The sequence below is a fragment of the Heloderma suspectum genome, chromosome 5 (genome assembly GCF_057233095.1).
Source record: "Heloderma suspectum isolate Gila_16-S chromosome 5, 16-S_ref, whole genome shotgun sequence".
NCBI classification, from domain to species: domain Eukaryota; kingdom Metazoa; phylum Chordata; class Lepidosauria; order Squamata; family Helodermatidae; genus Heloderma; species Heloderma suspectum.
The window spans coordinates 76,552,533-76,567,368 of record NC_139462.1 but is presented as its reverse complement, the minus strand read 5'-3'; the positions used below and the strand labels follow the sequence as shown (position 1 = coordinate 76,567,368).

The 14,836-nt window shown below is 39.9% G+C and overlaps 1 protein-coding gene across 1 annotated transcript in view; it reads left to right on the top strand.

Moving 5' to 3' along the window:
- The window catches only part of LOC146344027 (serine/threonine-protein kinase Nek1-like), a 40,396-nt gene that overhangs the window by 14,427 nt on the left and 11,133 nt on the right, over positions 1-14,836 (top strand). Inside the window, exons 9-18 of the mRNA XM_084856428.1 lie at positions 1,123-1,323; positions 2,258-2,318; positions 4,232-4,386; positions 8,340-8,399; positions 8,585-8,644; positions 8,777-8,824; positions 8,921-8,995; positions 9,445-9,620; positions 9,703-9,834; positions 13,399-13,501. Coding sequence (XP_084712554.1) covers positions 1,123-1,323; positions 2,258-2,318; positions 4,232-4,386; positions 8,340-8,399; positions 8,585-8,644; positions 8,777-8,824; positions 8,921-8,995; positions 9,445-9,620; positions 9,703-9,834; positions 13,399-13,501 — 1,071 coding nt within the window. The remainder of the gene's footprint in view (positions 1-1,122; positions 1,324-2,257; positions 2,319-4,231; positions 4,387-8,339; positions 8,400-8,584; positions 8,645-8,776; positions 8,825-8,920; positions 8,996-9,444; positions 9,621-9,702; positions 9,835-13,398; positions 13,502-14,836) is intronic.

The following is a 14,836-nucleotide window of genomic DNA, read 5'->3' as shown; positions in this document are numbered from 1 at the left end:
AGTAGAAGTTTTGCAATACTTCATGAATGAAACTATTTTTTCCAGTTACCTGCAGATGCAGTTCTTTAGTCAGAAAAATGAAGTATGTTGACTTCATAATTACTGCATGTGCATGCGTATCCCTTGCTGATCATATAGTTTTGGTTGTTGCATATGAGAGTGTGGGGAGAAATGAACAACTGCAATAGATAATTATCCTTTCCATGTTTTTATTTCAGAATAATTGACATAGTTACACGTATTTGTAAAAAATGAAAATACTGTTCAGGAACTTTTACTGCATAATTAAGCTTACTTCCTTTTTTAGGTAAAAGTATTTCTAGGATTAAAGAAACCTGCACTAATAGCATATACATGTAAATCGGGCTCCCCATTACAACTCTTAGTTGTCCTTAGAGCTGTGGATTCAGATCCCTCATTCATATTTGTGCGTTATGCTAGACACAGCTAAATAAAAACAAAACAAGATTGTGCCATTGTAGTTAAATTAAGGCTGATCAACATCAGTATTTGTTAGCCAGATGCTTCTGCACTTTGTTCAGCATGAATGAACATCAGTGTGTTGAGTTCACCATTCCCTGAGGTAAATGGCACGTCTTAAGCATGTTCACTTACAAGTAAATTCTATATTCAGTGGGACTAACTCCCTAGTAAGTGTGCATAGATTTGCAGAGTTAGAACAATTACTTAATAGTCTGTTAACCATATTTTATTTGTTTACACCTGAGGAGCTACATTTCTCTCTCTCTAAACTGGAAAGAAAAAAGGATTGTTTCCCTGCATATTACAAAATATCACAGAGGCTAGGGGGGAAACCATTCCAAGAATGTCTGGTCAGCCTGTCTCCAGGGTGTATATGCGCTGGTTGGTTCTAGTTGTTGTCTGTCAAACCTGGATTAATTGTTTTAAACATCCTTAAATTGTGTTTTAAACATCCTTAAATTGATGAAGAATCTATATGGATAAAATGTGAGACTGAAAACAAGTTGAGAATATCTCCTAAAGTATTTTAAAGTAACTATGATTTCTGTAGTATTATGGAATCTTGTTGTCCTCTCCTGTTGTTACTGTATGGTATGGCACTACTACTCTGATATGTACAAATTGCCCTTCTGTCTGTAGTTTGAAGCTGGTAATATGAAAAATCTGGTGCTCAAGATAATCTCCGGATCATTTCCTCCTGTTTCTGTGCATTATTCACATGAACTCCGGGGTCTAATTTCGCAGTTATTTAAAAGAAATCCTAGGGATAGACCATCTGTCAACTCCATATTGGAGAAACTTTTTATATCTAAACGCATTGAAAAATTTCTCACACCTCAGGTTTGTATTTGGGCCTTTTCTTATAAATTTTCTATAGTGCAATAACAGTAAAAAGCCTATTCTAGATGTGCTGCTTCTGAAAATCCGTTCAGAAATATTTCAGTATCTAGTGGAGTATGTGTATATGTACGTAAGTGTTAGAGCAAATTAGTTACTACTGTGTCCTTATAAATGATCCTCCTGTAGAATAACGCTGAAATGACAGCTGCCTATACTATATTATAGCACTATAAAGCAGTATTAGTTGGAACTGACACACAGTTTCAAATATGATGATGACCTCAGCATTTTGCATTAAGCTTTGAAATTATGTGACATTTACTTCCACATAGTAATTTGAATTCTTTGTTGTTTTTGAATCGGCCTGCTAAAGCGTGCTAGAACAATTTTTCTTCTATAATATATAGCACCTCCCTAAAGTATAAAACATTTTAAAGTAATGAAACTTGATCCAGAGCTTCATGGGCTGTCTCTCCAATACCCATACAGAGCTCTCATTAAGCATGTTCTTTCTAGGTCATTGCATTAGTGAAGTAAGGTTATCAAGATAGCAGTTTTTGCATATATAGAGGATCCTTGTGTTCACTGAGGTTTGCGTGTGCAGGGTCTCAGGGACAAGGTGAATGAGCCATATGCTTGTCAAATGGCTTATATAATATTAACAGTGGGATCTTTTGTCGTAGTTCAGCTTGGGTTATTACTTTATCAGAACTTCTTAAATACTACCATTTAGTTTATTCTTGGTAAGACTTTCTAATCTGAGTTTCTGTGCACAGATTCACAGTGAGTAAATGGGCTTTTTTCTAACATGGATAGCCTATCTTAGGATACAGTTATCCCTATTAATAAACCCCATAATGCCTCCTATTTTTGTAATAAACACTGACTGCATAAATTATCTGTCTTACCCTCTAATATAACATTGCTCTTTTAGCTTATTGCAGAAGAATTCAGCCATAAAGTATTCCAAAAGTTTGGACCTCATGCTGGACCAGGTAATATGTGAAAGAGTTCTCTCTAGCCATACACAGACCTGGTTCGCACATGACGCTAACCCATGGTTTATTTAATCCATCGTTTGCTGTCCTACCCAGGCTTTGTCTGGCAGACGATTGAACAAACTGGTTTGTTTTCTCAGTTCCTCGGTTGTTCTTTCCCTCCTCCTTCAGCCACTCCCTTCATGTATCCCAAATACTTTTGTGGCACTGTAGTACTGGCATATAGAGCAGCTGTTTTTTTAGTTCCCCTCTTTCCCGCCACCTCTGTAGCCCAATGAAACAACACACATTTCTGGGTTCACGCATAACGGCAACTCTTGGTTTAAACAACCCAGAGTTCACAGCCTAACAACAGACTAAGGGTTCTCTTATTGACCTAGTTTGCACATCACAGTGGCAATTCCTGAGTTGCTTAGCCCAGAAATTGTTGAGGATGAGTGGAGCGCATGAGTTGCACGCAAGCCATTTCCACTTTTAATCAGTAACTCAGGAACACCCTGTTCAGGGTTGTTTTGTGATGTGCAAACCCAGAAAGTATGGGTTGAACTACCCAGAGAACCCAACACTTACCCTGGTTTGCTGTTGGGTTAACTCTGGATTGTTTAACCCATAAACAACCCAGAGTTTCTTGGTTTGCATGTCACGAAACAACCCAGGAACAGGGAATTCCTGGGTTGTTGATTAAAAGCAGAAAGACTCGCATACTCCGCTCATTCCTGGCAATTCTTGGGTTAAACAATCCAGGAATTGCAACCATTACACGCAAATCAGGTCTCCAAGTTGTTTGTAGTTAACAAACCATGGTTTGTTCATGTGGCCATGTTCACACATCACACCAACTCAGAATTCAACAGCCCATACTATGGCTTAGCACTGTATGCAAATCAGGCATTAGAGTGGATACCAGCACTACGTTAATAGGCAACTAATAAATATAAATAATCAAAATAAATTTATCTTTGGCCTGATCCCTAAATAGGTGGCATTAGCTGTGTGTGTGTCTGACTTAAAGTTAACAACCTCAGTTTATAATCATGAGTGTGCATGGCTCCTTAATAGATTGGAAGCAATCATCATCCAGAAGCCTAGTTTTGAAATGAGTTATCACAGAACGGCTTTCATGCATGGTTAGTTCTAGGGGAACCCTGGCTTATCACGCTGAAGTAACATGCTGGTGCGCACTGCTCAATTGCTTCTGCTTGGCTGCAGGTGGGAGCAGACAAACAAACCATGGACCTTCTGTCTGTGATTTGTTTAACCATGGCTTATGACTCTGGCTTGTCTGGGGAGAGACAAGCCAGAGTTCTTTGTCCCCATAGAATGATAAACCACAGATAGAACTTCCATAGTTTGTTTAGCCACTCCCACTTTCAAGAAGAGCCAAGTTGGAGTGACCGGGCATTAAGCATGCTGCTCAAGCACAATAAGCCAGGGCTCCAAATCGGGCCTATGTGTATTGATGGAGGCAAGCTTCTTAACTGATAACTCATAATGACTACTGATTAGTTTGAAAAGGCCCAATATTCCATTAAAATCAGTTCCAAATATGTAAGTTTTTGTTAGTTGTTGTTTTTTTTGCTCGAAGTTGTTAAACTGTTGTTTTTGCCAAGTTCATGGGTGAGGATTGCTTTCTGTACTTTAAGAGAGGCTTCTCCATCTTGAAAGAATATTCCGTTTTATCAATCTGTGTCAAAATAAGAGAGAATTAAAAGGTTTATCTTATCTTCCTCTATTCAAATAAGCATCCAAACAGCTCAGTCTTATGCAGAGTTAATCAGACTTAATGCTGCATAGCATCAGGCTAAAATGTTTTCTGAACCTTCCTTTGGATATCACTAATCTTGAGGCATATTCCAATAGTAACCCAGTATTGTATAAAGAAGCTGGCATTTTTGTTCTCTCCTGCATAGCAAAGAGACCAGCTCAAGGACAAAACTTGGCCTCTGCTGCACCTGCTCAGAAAATTACCAAACCTGCTGCTAAATATGGAGTGCCTTTAATACTTAAGAAGTCTGGGGATGCAGCTAAAAAGTTCCATGAGAAGCCTTTAATTAAATGTAGACAGGTGAGAGGAAATGTTAATTAATGAAACCAAGGTACATCTTTCGGGGTGGGAATGGGGTGTATTATATGTTGGGTACATCATTTTTTGTGTTTCACTTACGGTCATAGTTTGACCTGCAGGAGCGGGAAGATGGCATATAGCTAGCCTTTGCAACTGCATTGTGATGTGTGTTCAGGGCAAGGCATTCAGTGTGGCCCCCATTCCCTTTCTACCCACATTGCAGCACAGATGGGAATGTGCCTAGCCTTGGACTGTGCAAATGTTGTTGCATCCAGCTATATCTAGATTAAGGCTCATAACAGGGCTATGAAGTTGGGTGACATTTTGGCTCTGCCCTACATCAGTGTATAAAGACTATATACATGTAAAACATTTAAACCAGCAGTATCAGGGAAACTCTTCCAGTAAACATTCCTGAAAAGAAAGCCTAAAATACTGCAACATTTAGCAAGCTTCAGATGCCTGGTGGGATTGAAGTGCTGATTTCAAATCTGAAAGTATAAATTGACACAGCATAGCAGGCCTTCCTTTGCAAAATACAGCATGCTGACCCTGCAGCTACATGCAGTGCACCAATTGAAATGATTAGGATCAGGGTGCTAAGTCATATACATCTTGTATTTGAACTCATTGTCCCATTGTCGGGATCTGGGTACTTGAAAGATGGCCAGCATGGTGTAGTGGTGGCTACAGTGTCTGACTTGGACTGGGGAGACCCAGGTTCAAATCCCCACTCAGGTGAGAAAACCATGTGTGCTGCCTCCTTGGAGAAAAGGCAGGATAAAAATAAAATAAAAATCATTGCATCCGGCATGATCCTGCTCAGTTTGTAAGGGGAGGTGTTGTTCTACAGTCAGGGCCAGAAATATTGGAACAAGGATAACTGTTTTGGCAGTTGGCCTCTGTACATCACCACATTGAAGTTGAAAGGAAACACACCCAGATGGGAGCGAAGTCAGGACTTTCAGCTGTAATTTAAGGGGGTTGACAAAAGTGGGGCTCGAACCATTCAGGAAGGACAGCCAGTGGCATACACACACACCCATCATTGGTGGCTCATAAAAAATGGAACAAACCAACATCATTTCAAACTTAAGGATCGCCTTTAATACCTGGATGAAAATCCTTTGCAGTCAGTGACTGCCTGAAGTCTCAAACCCATGGACATGACCCAATGCTGCATTTCCTCCCTCGAGATGGTTTGCCAGGCCTTTACTGCAGCTGCCTTCAGCTGCTGCTTGTTTGTGGGTCTTTCTGCCTTCAGTCTTGTCTTCAGTAAGTGAAAAGCATGCTCTATTGGGTTGAGATCAGGTGGCCATTGAAGAACATCCCACTTTTTTGCCTTCAGAAACTCTGGAGTAGTTTTTGCTGTATGTTTTGGGTCATGATCCATCTGCAATATGAAGCGGCGTCCTATCAGTTTGGCAGCATTCGGCTGAATCTGAGCAGAAAGTATAGCCGTATACACTTCAACCATGGGGGCGGGTGTATGCCACTGGCTGTGCTTCCTGGATGGTTAGTGCCCCACTTTAGTCAAACCCCTTGAATTACAGCTGAAAGTACTGACTTTGCTCCCATCTGGGTGTGTTTCCTTTCAAGTTCAATGTGATGTACAGAGGCCAACTGCCAAAACAGTTACTCTTGTTCCAATATTTCTGGCCCTGACTGTATGTCACACTACCAGGAGAGGTGCAGTTGGTGGGCACATTGGAGAGGGTCCTCTTTTGTTGTGGCACCCAGGCTATTCAACTCCCTGACACAAGAGATCCAACTGGCTTCTTCCCTGATGGCTTTTAAACGCCATAAAGAGTGTGCTTTTTGGCATGGACAGTTCTTTATTTTTTTTTCTCCTTTAATCCCATGGCTTTTGAAATGTGTGTTCTCTACTTCTGTCCTGCTCTTTTTTTTTAATTGTATCATTGTTGTTAGCCACCTTGGGTGTCTCAGGACATTTTTATACGAGGCTTTTATTGCATGCTCATGATTGGCCACTCATGGAAGTTTGCAGGTCCTTTACACAACATCATCAACCTCCCAAGACATCTCCCGCTCTTTTCCCCCTTTATGCCACTTTCAAAAAGATTGGAGATAAGCTGTAATAACCAGTGATGTGTTTTAAAGAAGACTGTGTGGCTGAAGGAGATATCTGTTACGGTGAATTTACAGAGTTGTTTTGTACAGAGTTGTTTTGTGAGAGATTCCTGTAATATCCCTTCTAAAGAAACATTCGTAACAATAACTTTTTTAATTAGATGTCCTGTCCTATGGTGGAAGAAAGATACAATCACCATCAGCTTTTCTATCTGTTTGCAAATATACTATGAAACGGACTGACTTTGCAGGGGTTGGAATAGCCCTTAGTATGATACAGCAAAGCATTCAAGCAAAGTTAGACAGCAGTCAGAGTTGGAAATGTTGTGCTCACTCTCTCTGAGGAAAGCCACCTCCACTGACAGCCCTGGGCATAGCCTCTGCCATGGTACACTCCTATAGCTTCCTGAAGGAGGCGTTTGCCCTCTCCATTCCTGGGTGGGGGAGCTGACCCACAGGAGAGAGGAGGGGCAGCCCTATAACTCTGTTATAGGACTGGCTGGGAAATGCTAGGAGTTGTAGGGCTTATTTCTGTCTAAACATGCATAAGTTTGTTCCTTTAATGTGTTTTTAAAAAGCAGATGCACACCCTTGGGGTCCCATTAGTATGCATGCCATATTTCAGGTGTCTTGGTTTTATGGTCTTGGCACTGACAGAAAGACAGACACATCCTCTTTTATTATTATAGACTGATGATGTCTGAAATGTTGAGTACTACCAGTTTGTGTACGTTTTTAACATAACTATGATAGCTACCTTGAGTTATCGAATGCGAATCCTCTCTATTCACAAGATGGTTTTGTTGAGAGAAATATCTTATACAAGCCTTTTAAAACAAAAATAGAGGGCATGTTTTTATTAAAATATTGAAACATTAACAGATGAGGGAGTAATTTATCAGCAGTAACATGCATTTGTGTTTTTATGCATGTATTAATTAGTGGTAGATCTACATATGAACATTTCCCCTACCCATCATATGTTAGTTGCGTAGCATTACAATGCCATGCACTCTCCCGTGTGTTGGCATGATAGAGCAGGGGTGGATATGCTGGGGCTGTTCACACGACACCGTGGTTACCCACGGCGAGGCTATGGCATGTGTGGGGTGCGTGCAGCCACCATTTTGAACATGCAGCACCACTCGGAGTATGTGGTGTCGTGCGAACCTGAAGAGCACGAGTTATGTGAGAGTTAAGCAACGCTTAGGGTTATGTGAGGGTTGTTTAACCTGTACATAACGCATGCTCTCATGACACCACAACCCCTGAGCTGGGGGTGCATATTCAACTTGGCCCCTGCGGGTGCCGTGGCTTGCTATGGGTTAGATAAGCCACAACGAGTCATGTTGTTCAAACCCAGTCATTCTGTTACAGTAGACACACATGCTTTTTAATATTTCATATTCTATTAACCAAATCACTCCAAGACACTTTAGAGTTTAAAAGTACTTGTGTCAGTATTCTCTTCTTGGTCACACTGTTAGCAGTCAAGTGAGAGATGGAGGAAAAAATAGCAGGCACTTTTGTCTGTGGTCCTGAGACTACATTAAGGCTGCACTACTGCATGAATTCACCAGGGAGTAAATACCATTGCAATCAATAGGGCGCTTAGAAGGAAACATGCATAGGGTCACTCTGCACAGCTACAAGCCTACACACGGGTTACCTGTGGGTAAAGCCCATTGAATGAAGTGGAATTTAATTCTCAGTAAACATGCATAAGACCAGAGTGTAAACTTATAGCAAGTTTTGCAAAGTTAACCGCATACTCCTGTGTTAATAATTCGACGCTCGCAATTACCTTCTAGAACATAAGGTATATGTATTATTGCTAATTTGTAGTTTCACTCTTTATTTAGGCCCCTCCATCTCCAGTGAAGAAAGGGAAACCAATAGAAGAAAGGAGGAAAATGTTTGAGGTATAAAGACATGAAAACAAAGGAAACTAAGCTATAAGCTTTTAAATGCAAAGCAAAACCTTCAAACCTTTCCTCCTTATTTCCTTCCACTAGATAGTTCTAACCTTTTTATGTATGTCCTAACCATCCTGGCCTAAATCTGATGAAATAACAATTCATGGTTTAAATCTATATTTACTTTTCAGGAAGTGGCTAAAAAGAGAAGGCTAGACATCTTTGAGAAGGAAAAACGACAGCGTGAACAGGTAAACGAAAGGTTTGGCTATTTCTGTTCCGTTTTTAATAATAGAATGAAAGACTATGCTCTCATGAGTTACTGCACCTGTTGGGTAGTTTGATGTGCTATCAATTCAAAACTTCTAACCCTTGATCTACAGATCAGTTTCATGAAGGCTGAGCAGATGAGAAGACTTGAGAAGGAAAGGGTAAAATGTTTTACTTTTCACTTTTAAGTGTAAAGTTTAGTTTTCAGAGCATTCATCAGTTTTCGGTGTCCACTTTTCATTTTTTCTCTTTTCCAGATGGAACGAATAAACAGAGCCAGGGAGCAAGGTTGGAGGAATGTGCTCAGCACAGGTGGAAGTGGTGAAATCAAGGTTGGGAGCGGCTGCTGAATATATACAGATACATGCAGTCTTTCTAATTCCTAACCCTCAATTTTCTGCAGTTGCTTGTCTCTTTATTGGTTGAAACACATATCAGCAAACCCTGAGATTTCTGTATTCTGGACAAAAGAGAGACCTGTAACACTTTTGTAGATGGTAGTCTTCTTTGAATAGTATGTAATAAGTGCCACAAGACCCTTGCATTTTTTTTCAAGGAAGGCATAAGATGGATAGGAATAAATGTATATCATGGGCCTGTACTGCTGATAGATAGTCAAATAACTGTCATACTACTAAATATCCTTTGTAACACCAACTAGCAATTACAAAAGTAATTTCTTATGTTAAGGAGTTAAATTACAGTTCCTAAATCTGACATACTTCCTTAAGAACTATGCTTATTGGAATCAGAACATGAGAGTTTATTCTTAAATTCATAGGCTCAATTTTTTGGAGGAGGAGGACCTATTGTGCCTTTACCTGTGCCTGGTCGAGGACCATATGAACACTATCATGCTATTTTTGATCAGATACAGCAACAAAGGGAAAATATTAAAGTAACAGAGGGGAAGGATGCTGAATTGAGAGAAAAGCCTGGTCAAGAGCCTGTTGAAAGGTATGTCCGCCTTCAATGAAAAGTACGGGATGTGCAAATCTTGATGAAAGTAATTAAAATTACTATACATATTTATCTACAGAGGACTTCCACCTGGAGTTCATGCAGGAGTTCCTAATGGACCTGCAGGCCACCATCATTCACCTGATGCTGATGCAATTAGGAAAAGAATGAAAAGATTGGAGGAAGTGTCTAGACAAGCCAATGCAAACAGGTTGGACTGATGATGCATGGATCTGCCCTGTGTGTGTAGGTTTTCGTCACATCCGTTTAGTTCAATAACAAATGCTTAACACTAAAGTGTGAATGATAGACATGAGTTCTCAAACATATAGATGCTTATAAAAAGCATGTTTGTTTGATGATAGTTTGCATGTTTGCTGCAGTAAAGGCCAATAGAGCAAAAATCGTAAGCATGAAGTATGAAACTACTCTTAGTCTATTTCCAGTGTTTCGTAAGGATTCTATTTTAGGATGTATTGAAGATCTGTGTGACTACATTGGTCCCACTAGTTCTTCTCTGACCGGCACGTTGAAGACTCTTTATGAGCATATGTCTCCATTTTGCTTTAACTTCCTGCTTTTTATTTGCAAATGTTTATTCCTCTTTCAAATTTACACAATATAAACACAAAAAAAAAACCCCAGTCTCCCCCACAATTTCCCCCAAGGGCTAATGAGAAACAAATAGCAAAGATAGTAAATATACCCTTCTGCCTATCCAACTCCTTTTTAACACCATTCTGCTTATGATCTGAATCACCTGGTTCATCTACAGAGTCAGTTCCCATATGTACAGAGCGATCCAAACCTAGGTACTTACTGATTTTTCAAGCTGCTCTATGTTGCTATGTATCTCAACAATTTTCAAGCTGCTTATCTCAACAATTGTTACACTGCCCTTCAATGGGTAAATATTTCCAAGCAGTTAACAAGATTCTAAGGATGGAAAAAATCATAAACACCAGTTATCATAAACTTCAGTAAAATAATTCAAAAAGTAGAACAGCGGATTAAAAAGCAGCATTAAAATATTGTAATCAAAAGCCTCGTAAAATAAAAAAGTCTTCACCTGGCACTGAAAAGATATTAGACTGGATGCCAGGCTTAGCCTCCCTGGGTGGAGCATTTCATAGACAGGGCACTACAACAAATGACGCCCTTTCCATTGTCTAGACCTGCCTTGCCTCTTATGGCAAGGGGACCCAGAGATGGTTGTCTGAGAAAGATTGTAGCACATGGGCAAACTGATGTGTGAGTAGATGATCCTTGGGGTACCTCACAAATGTTTCTCCACCACCTAATATCATTGGACAAGATGATTTAGAAAAGCATAAGGGACCCCAACACCGTGATGCCCTATAAGGTAGTTAAAACTCTTGTCTCCATCTTAGCACACCTGAGCTCATGATTTCGGCATTCAGTGTCCAAGATATTATTCCTGACAAGACAGAAGCAGTGATGCAGGTTAAAGAGACTGAAGCACTCAACATTGTTGTAGTATTTTAAAATCTATTACCAATGGATTAGACCCAACAGTGTCCATCCACCAATAGAATAGACACCATTGGCAGAACGGATAACCCTTTTCACTTCCCTTTTACACTGTTGCACAATATTTTAACTGCTTTAGGAGCTCAAATGCCCAAGTATTTACCACAGTTCTTTTATATTCATTGGTGTGCAAGCTATATAATCGCTAGAAGACTCGGGCGGGGGGTTAGTTTCCAAAGAATACAACATCCAATTTATTCCAATTTTATATTTCCTAAAATATATTCAATGGATTCAACTATTTTATTGCCATCTGGTCTCTCGGGTTTCCATAACCACTGGATCTCACATGGTATAATCAGGGTTGATCCTTTTTTCACTCTGGGACCACTTGCTCACGGTATATGGTGGGCAACAGAAGTTAGCAGATGAGGTTTTGAAGAATTTGAATTTAAGCTCTTATTGTACACAGATGATACAATGTTGCTGCTTTGTAATCTTGAGATATCTCTTCCATCATTCATAATTCTAATAGAATATTATGGTAGATTTCAACTTTTAAAAATATATTTCATGTTTGTATTATTAAATACAAATATGTATTTAATATACATGTATATCCCTATCTCTATAGGGATACAGAGCATCCCTATAGAGCATCCTCTATAGGGATGCTCTGACTTGGATTCCTGCATTGAGCAGGGGGTTGGACTCGATAGCCGTGTAGGCCCCTTCCAACCCTACTGTTCTATGATTCTAAATGGTCAAACCTAGGTTCTATTCACATTTTTCTTATCTCAGAATCAATTTCAAGAAGGTAGACATTTGCATGCTTTCATTATAGTATAAAAACTTTACAGATGATAGTTCTGTGTGGTACTTTTTTCCTTCTTATAGACCAAGCACGGAATATTGCTTGTATTAGTAAAGCAGTAAGAATTACGCTCAGCCCCAGTTAGGCAGTGGTATTCTGTACCTCTTATAGCTTCTGAATGATCTTCATGGGCAACTGTACACAGAATACAGACTATAACATATGTGAATAAATCTAGAAATACAGCATTGACTGTAGCTCTATATCTGAATATACTAAACAAACAAGGAGAGGGAGTGAGCTAGTCCCGTCCCCTCCTTTGTTGTGCTCTACTCTTGGAGGGTGACTTTCTTAGGAGGAGAGCCTCCATGGATACAGAAGGCTCTTCTCTTCAGAAAGTCATCCTCCGCAAGTAGAGGGCCATGAACGTGAGGCTAGTGCCCTTCCTCTCCTCATGTGTTTAGTATTTCCAGATAGAGAATGACTGAAGAGGGCTTGTCTCTTGCCATTTCATTTGTCATCAGGACAATATGATGTATTCCATGTTTTCAAGTTGGCTTGTTTCAAACAAACCCATTTGTTTGAAACAGTTTGTATGTTCAGACAACACAACAAGCTCTGGCTAAGCAAAAGTTGGAGTAAAATCTTCTGAACTCCTCATGCCAGGAGGGGAGTGGGAAAGATGCGAGCCCAAGACTCACTATGGCTCATTCTCATCTTGCTAAATTTAACTATGGTTTAGTGTGATGGCCCAATACAGCCAGTTTTTTCTGGTGCTGCAAACACAGTGGGCGGATATAAGCCTTAGAAATAGTGGTAATACCCCTTCAGCAGACTCACTCATCATCTGCTTAAAGTTTCCGGAGATTACTCAGAAAGCACATATTCTACTTTTTTTAATGACCAAACATAGTTTTTTGTTATGAAACAAGCACAGTCACGGGATAGATGGAGGTCTGCATCCACCACCAGCTGTGCACTTGGGCACAGACCATTATTTGGGTGCCAGGCTATTGTTAGCATGTGTTTAGATTTTTGTGAACCTCCCAGAGAGCTTCGGCTATTGGGTGGTATAGAAATGAAATAGATAGACAGATAGATTTGTTGTTGTGTCTGAATTGACCCACTGTTTAAAACCCTTAAACTATTCTAGCGGTACTAGAGTTGGGCGTAGGGGAGAGAAACAAATGTCAAAGGGAAAAAATAGCTGTGGTCATTAACTGGTTATATGTATGTTAGGCTTTGTGCATACTTGTCAAATAGTTGATCCCCTGTTGCATCCATGCTTTTTTCCTGATCAGTAAAGAGCTGAATGATGTTACTACTCTTCTCCTTGCATACACTTATTCCAAGCCTAGTACAAGCTTAAAATCGGGGTGTATTTCTTACAACTTTCTGTATATTTTTCTTTTTTCATTAATGTTTATAGGGATGTATCAGTGAATTAAACTCTTACAATGCTTTATTCAGGCAAAAAGGATGGGTAGCTGCAGAAAGAGCTAAACAAGTTGAGGAGTTCTGGCAACGGAAGCAAGAAGCCATGCAAAACAAAGCTCGTGCTGAAGGACATATGGTATGAAATTTGGCATTCCTATTGTACAAGCATTCACCACTCCACTGACAGCGGAGCCACCAGTCTCCACTGACTAGACCCCTCATCCATTATCAAACAATTCCCCCCTCACACTGTAGCCCCATATGACCCAGACCCTACTGTTCAGGAAGGGTTCTTGATCGTCAGAAGACAGCTTTGGGGATTGGAGGAAGGGGAAGAGAAATATTGGTTGCGTGAGCTGCCTTTCACTCACAGAAGCATCGAACACGGACAGACTGCCTGCTGCCATTTGCACTGGGGGGAGTGCATACCCTTTTCTGTACTGTAGACCAATTGCTTACCTTCTTGTAGTCTTCAAATGCTGCTACCAGTACATCAGCATGAAAGAAGTGCGAGCAGTCTGGCCATGTTAATACTTTTTCCCTTATTCATAATATGCAACCAGTATAAATGTTTGCATACAACACAGGTCTTTTACCAATCTCAGCACAGCAGCTCTGTGTGCTACAGTGTGCCACTCCTGAGAAATCTCTTGAAAGTTCTGAAACAGAATCCAGTTTGAGTGCTGAAATGGGTATGAAAAGCCCACCCTTGTGAACTTTGCCTTTATGGTGCATTGCATACAGTGAGGAGTTTAGATTTATTTTACACTGTACTTAGGAAGGAGGGGGAAAAATAACCTTGCCTAATCTACCTATAGTGTGGGTGGACCCTTGACTTTGACCTTGTGTTACAGCAAGTTGGGCTCAGAACTTGCTTTGGAATCAAAGCAGACTTGGCTGACTCCAGATCAAGCTGTCTTATTGAAAGACTAAAATGTGTACTGACTTCTACAGAAAAGAAACAGGGATAACATCTGTGAACATTACCACCTGTATGTGGTATTGATAGGAATTTGTGTGTCTAAACAAGCTGTCGACTTTCCAGAATTACCAAGTGCACTGTATTAAATTTATACAAACAGATACTTTGTTTAAAGCTTAACACTGTGCCACCTATAATCTGCATTTATGTCAGCACAGTCACTTTAATCTGAGGTTTATGGAAAGATTTTAAAGTAAGATTCCAGTGAAAACATGTTCGTTAAAATACATTACAATGAAATTTTATTTTGATGTAAACAAAGTTTGACAATTAAATATACAACAGTTCTAGGGTAATAATCTGTTGTGAACTAACGGTAGTGAAGTTCCAACTGTGCGTGTCATTCAGTATAAGAATAGTATACACAGATCTGGTCCCAGCAGACTTTACCATCCTAAAGGTATACTTAGAAGATGAGACACAGAAATAAGAAAAAGAACAAACCTGGGTGATTAGATATTTAAGAATGCATTTTTGCTTTATGAGTTA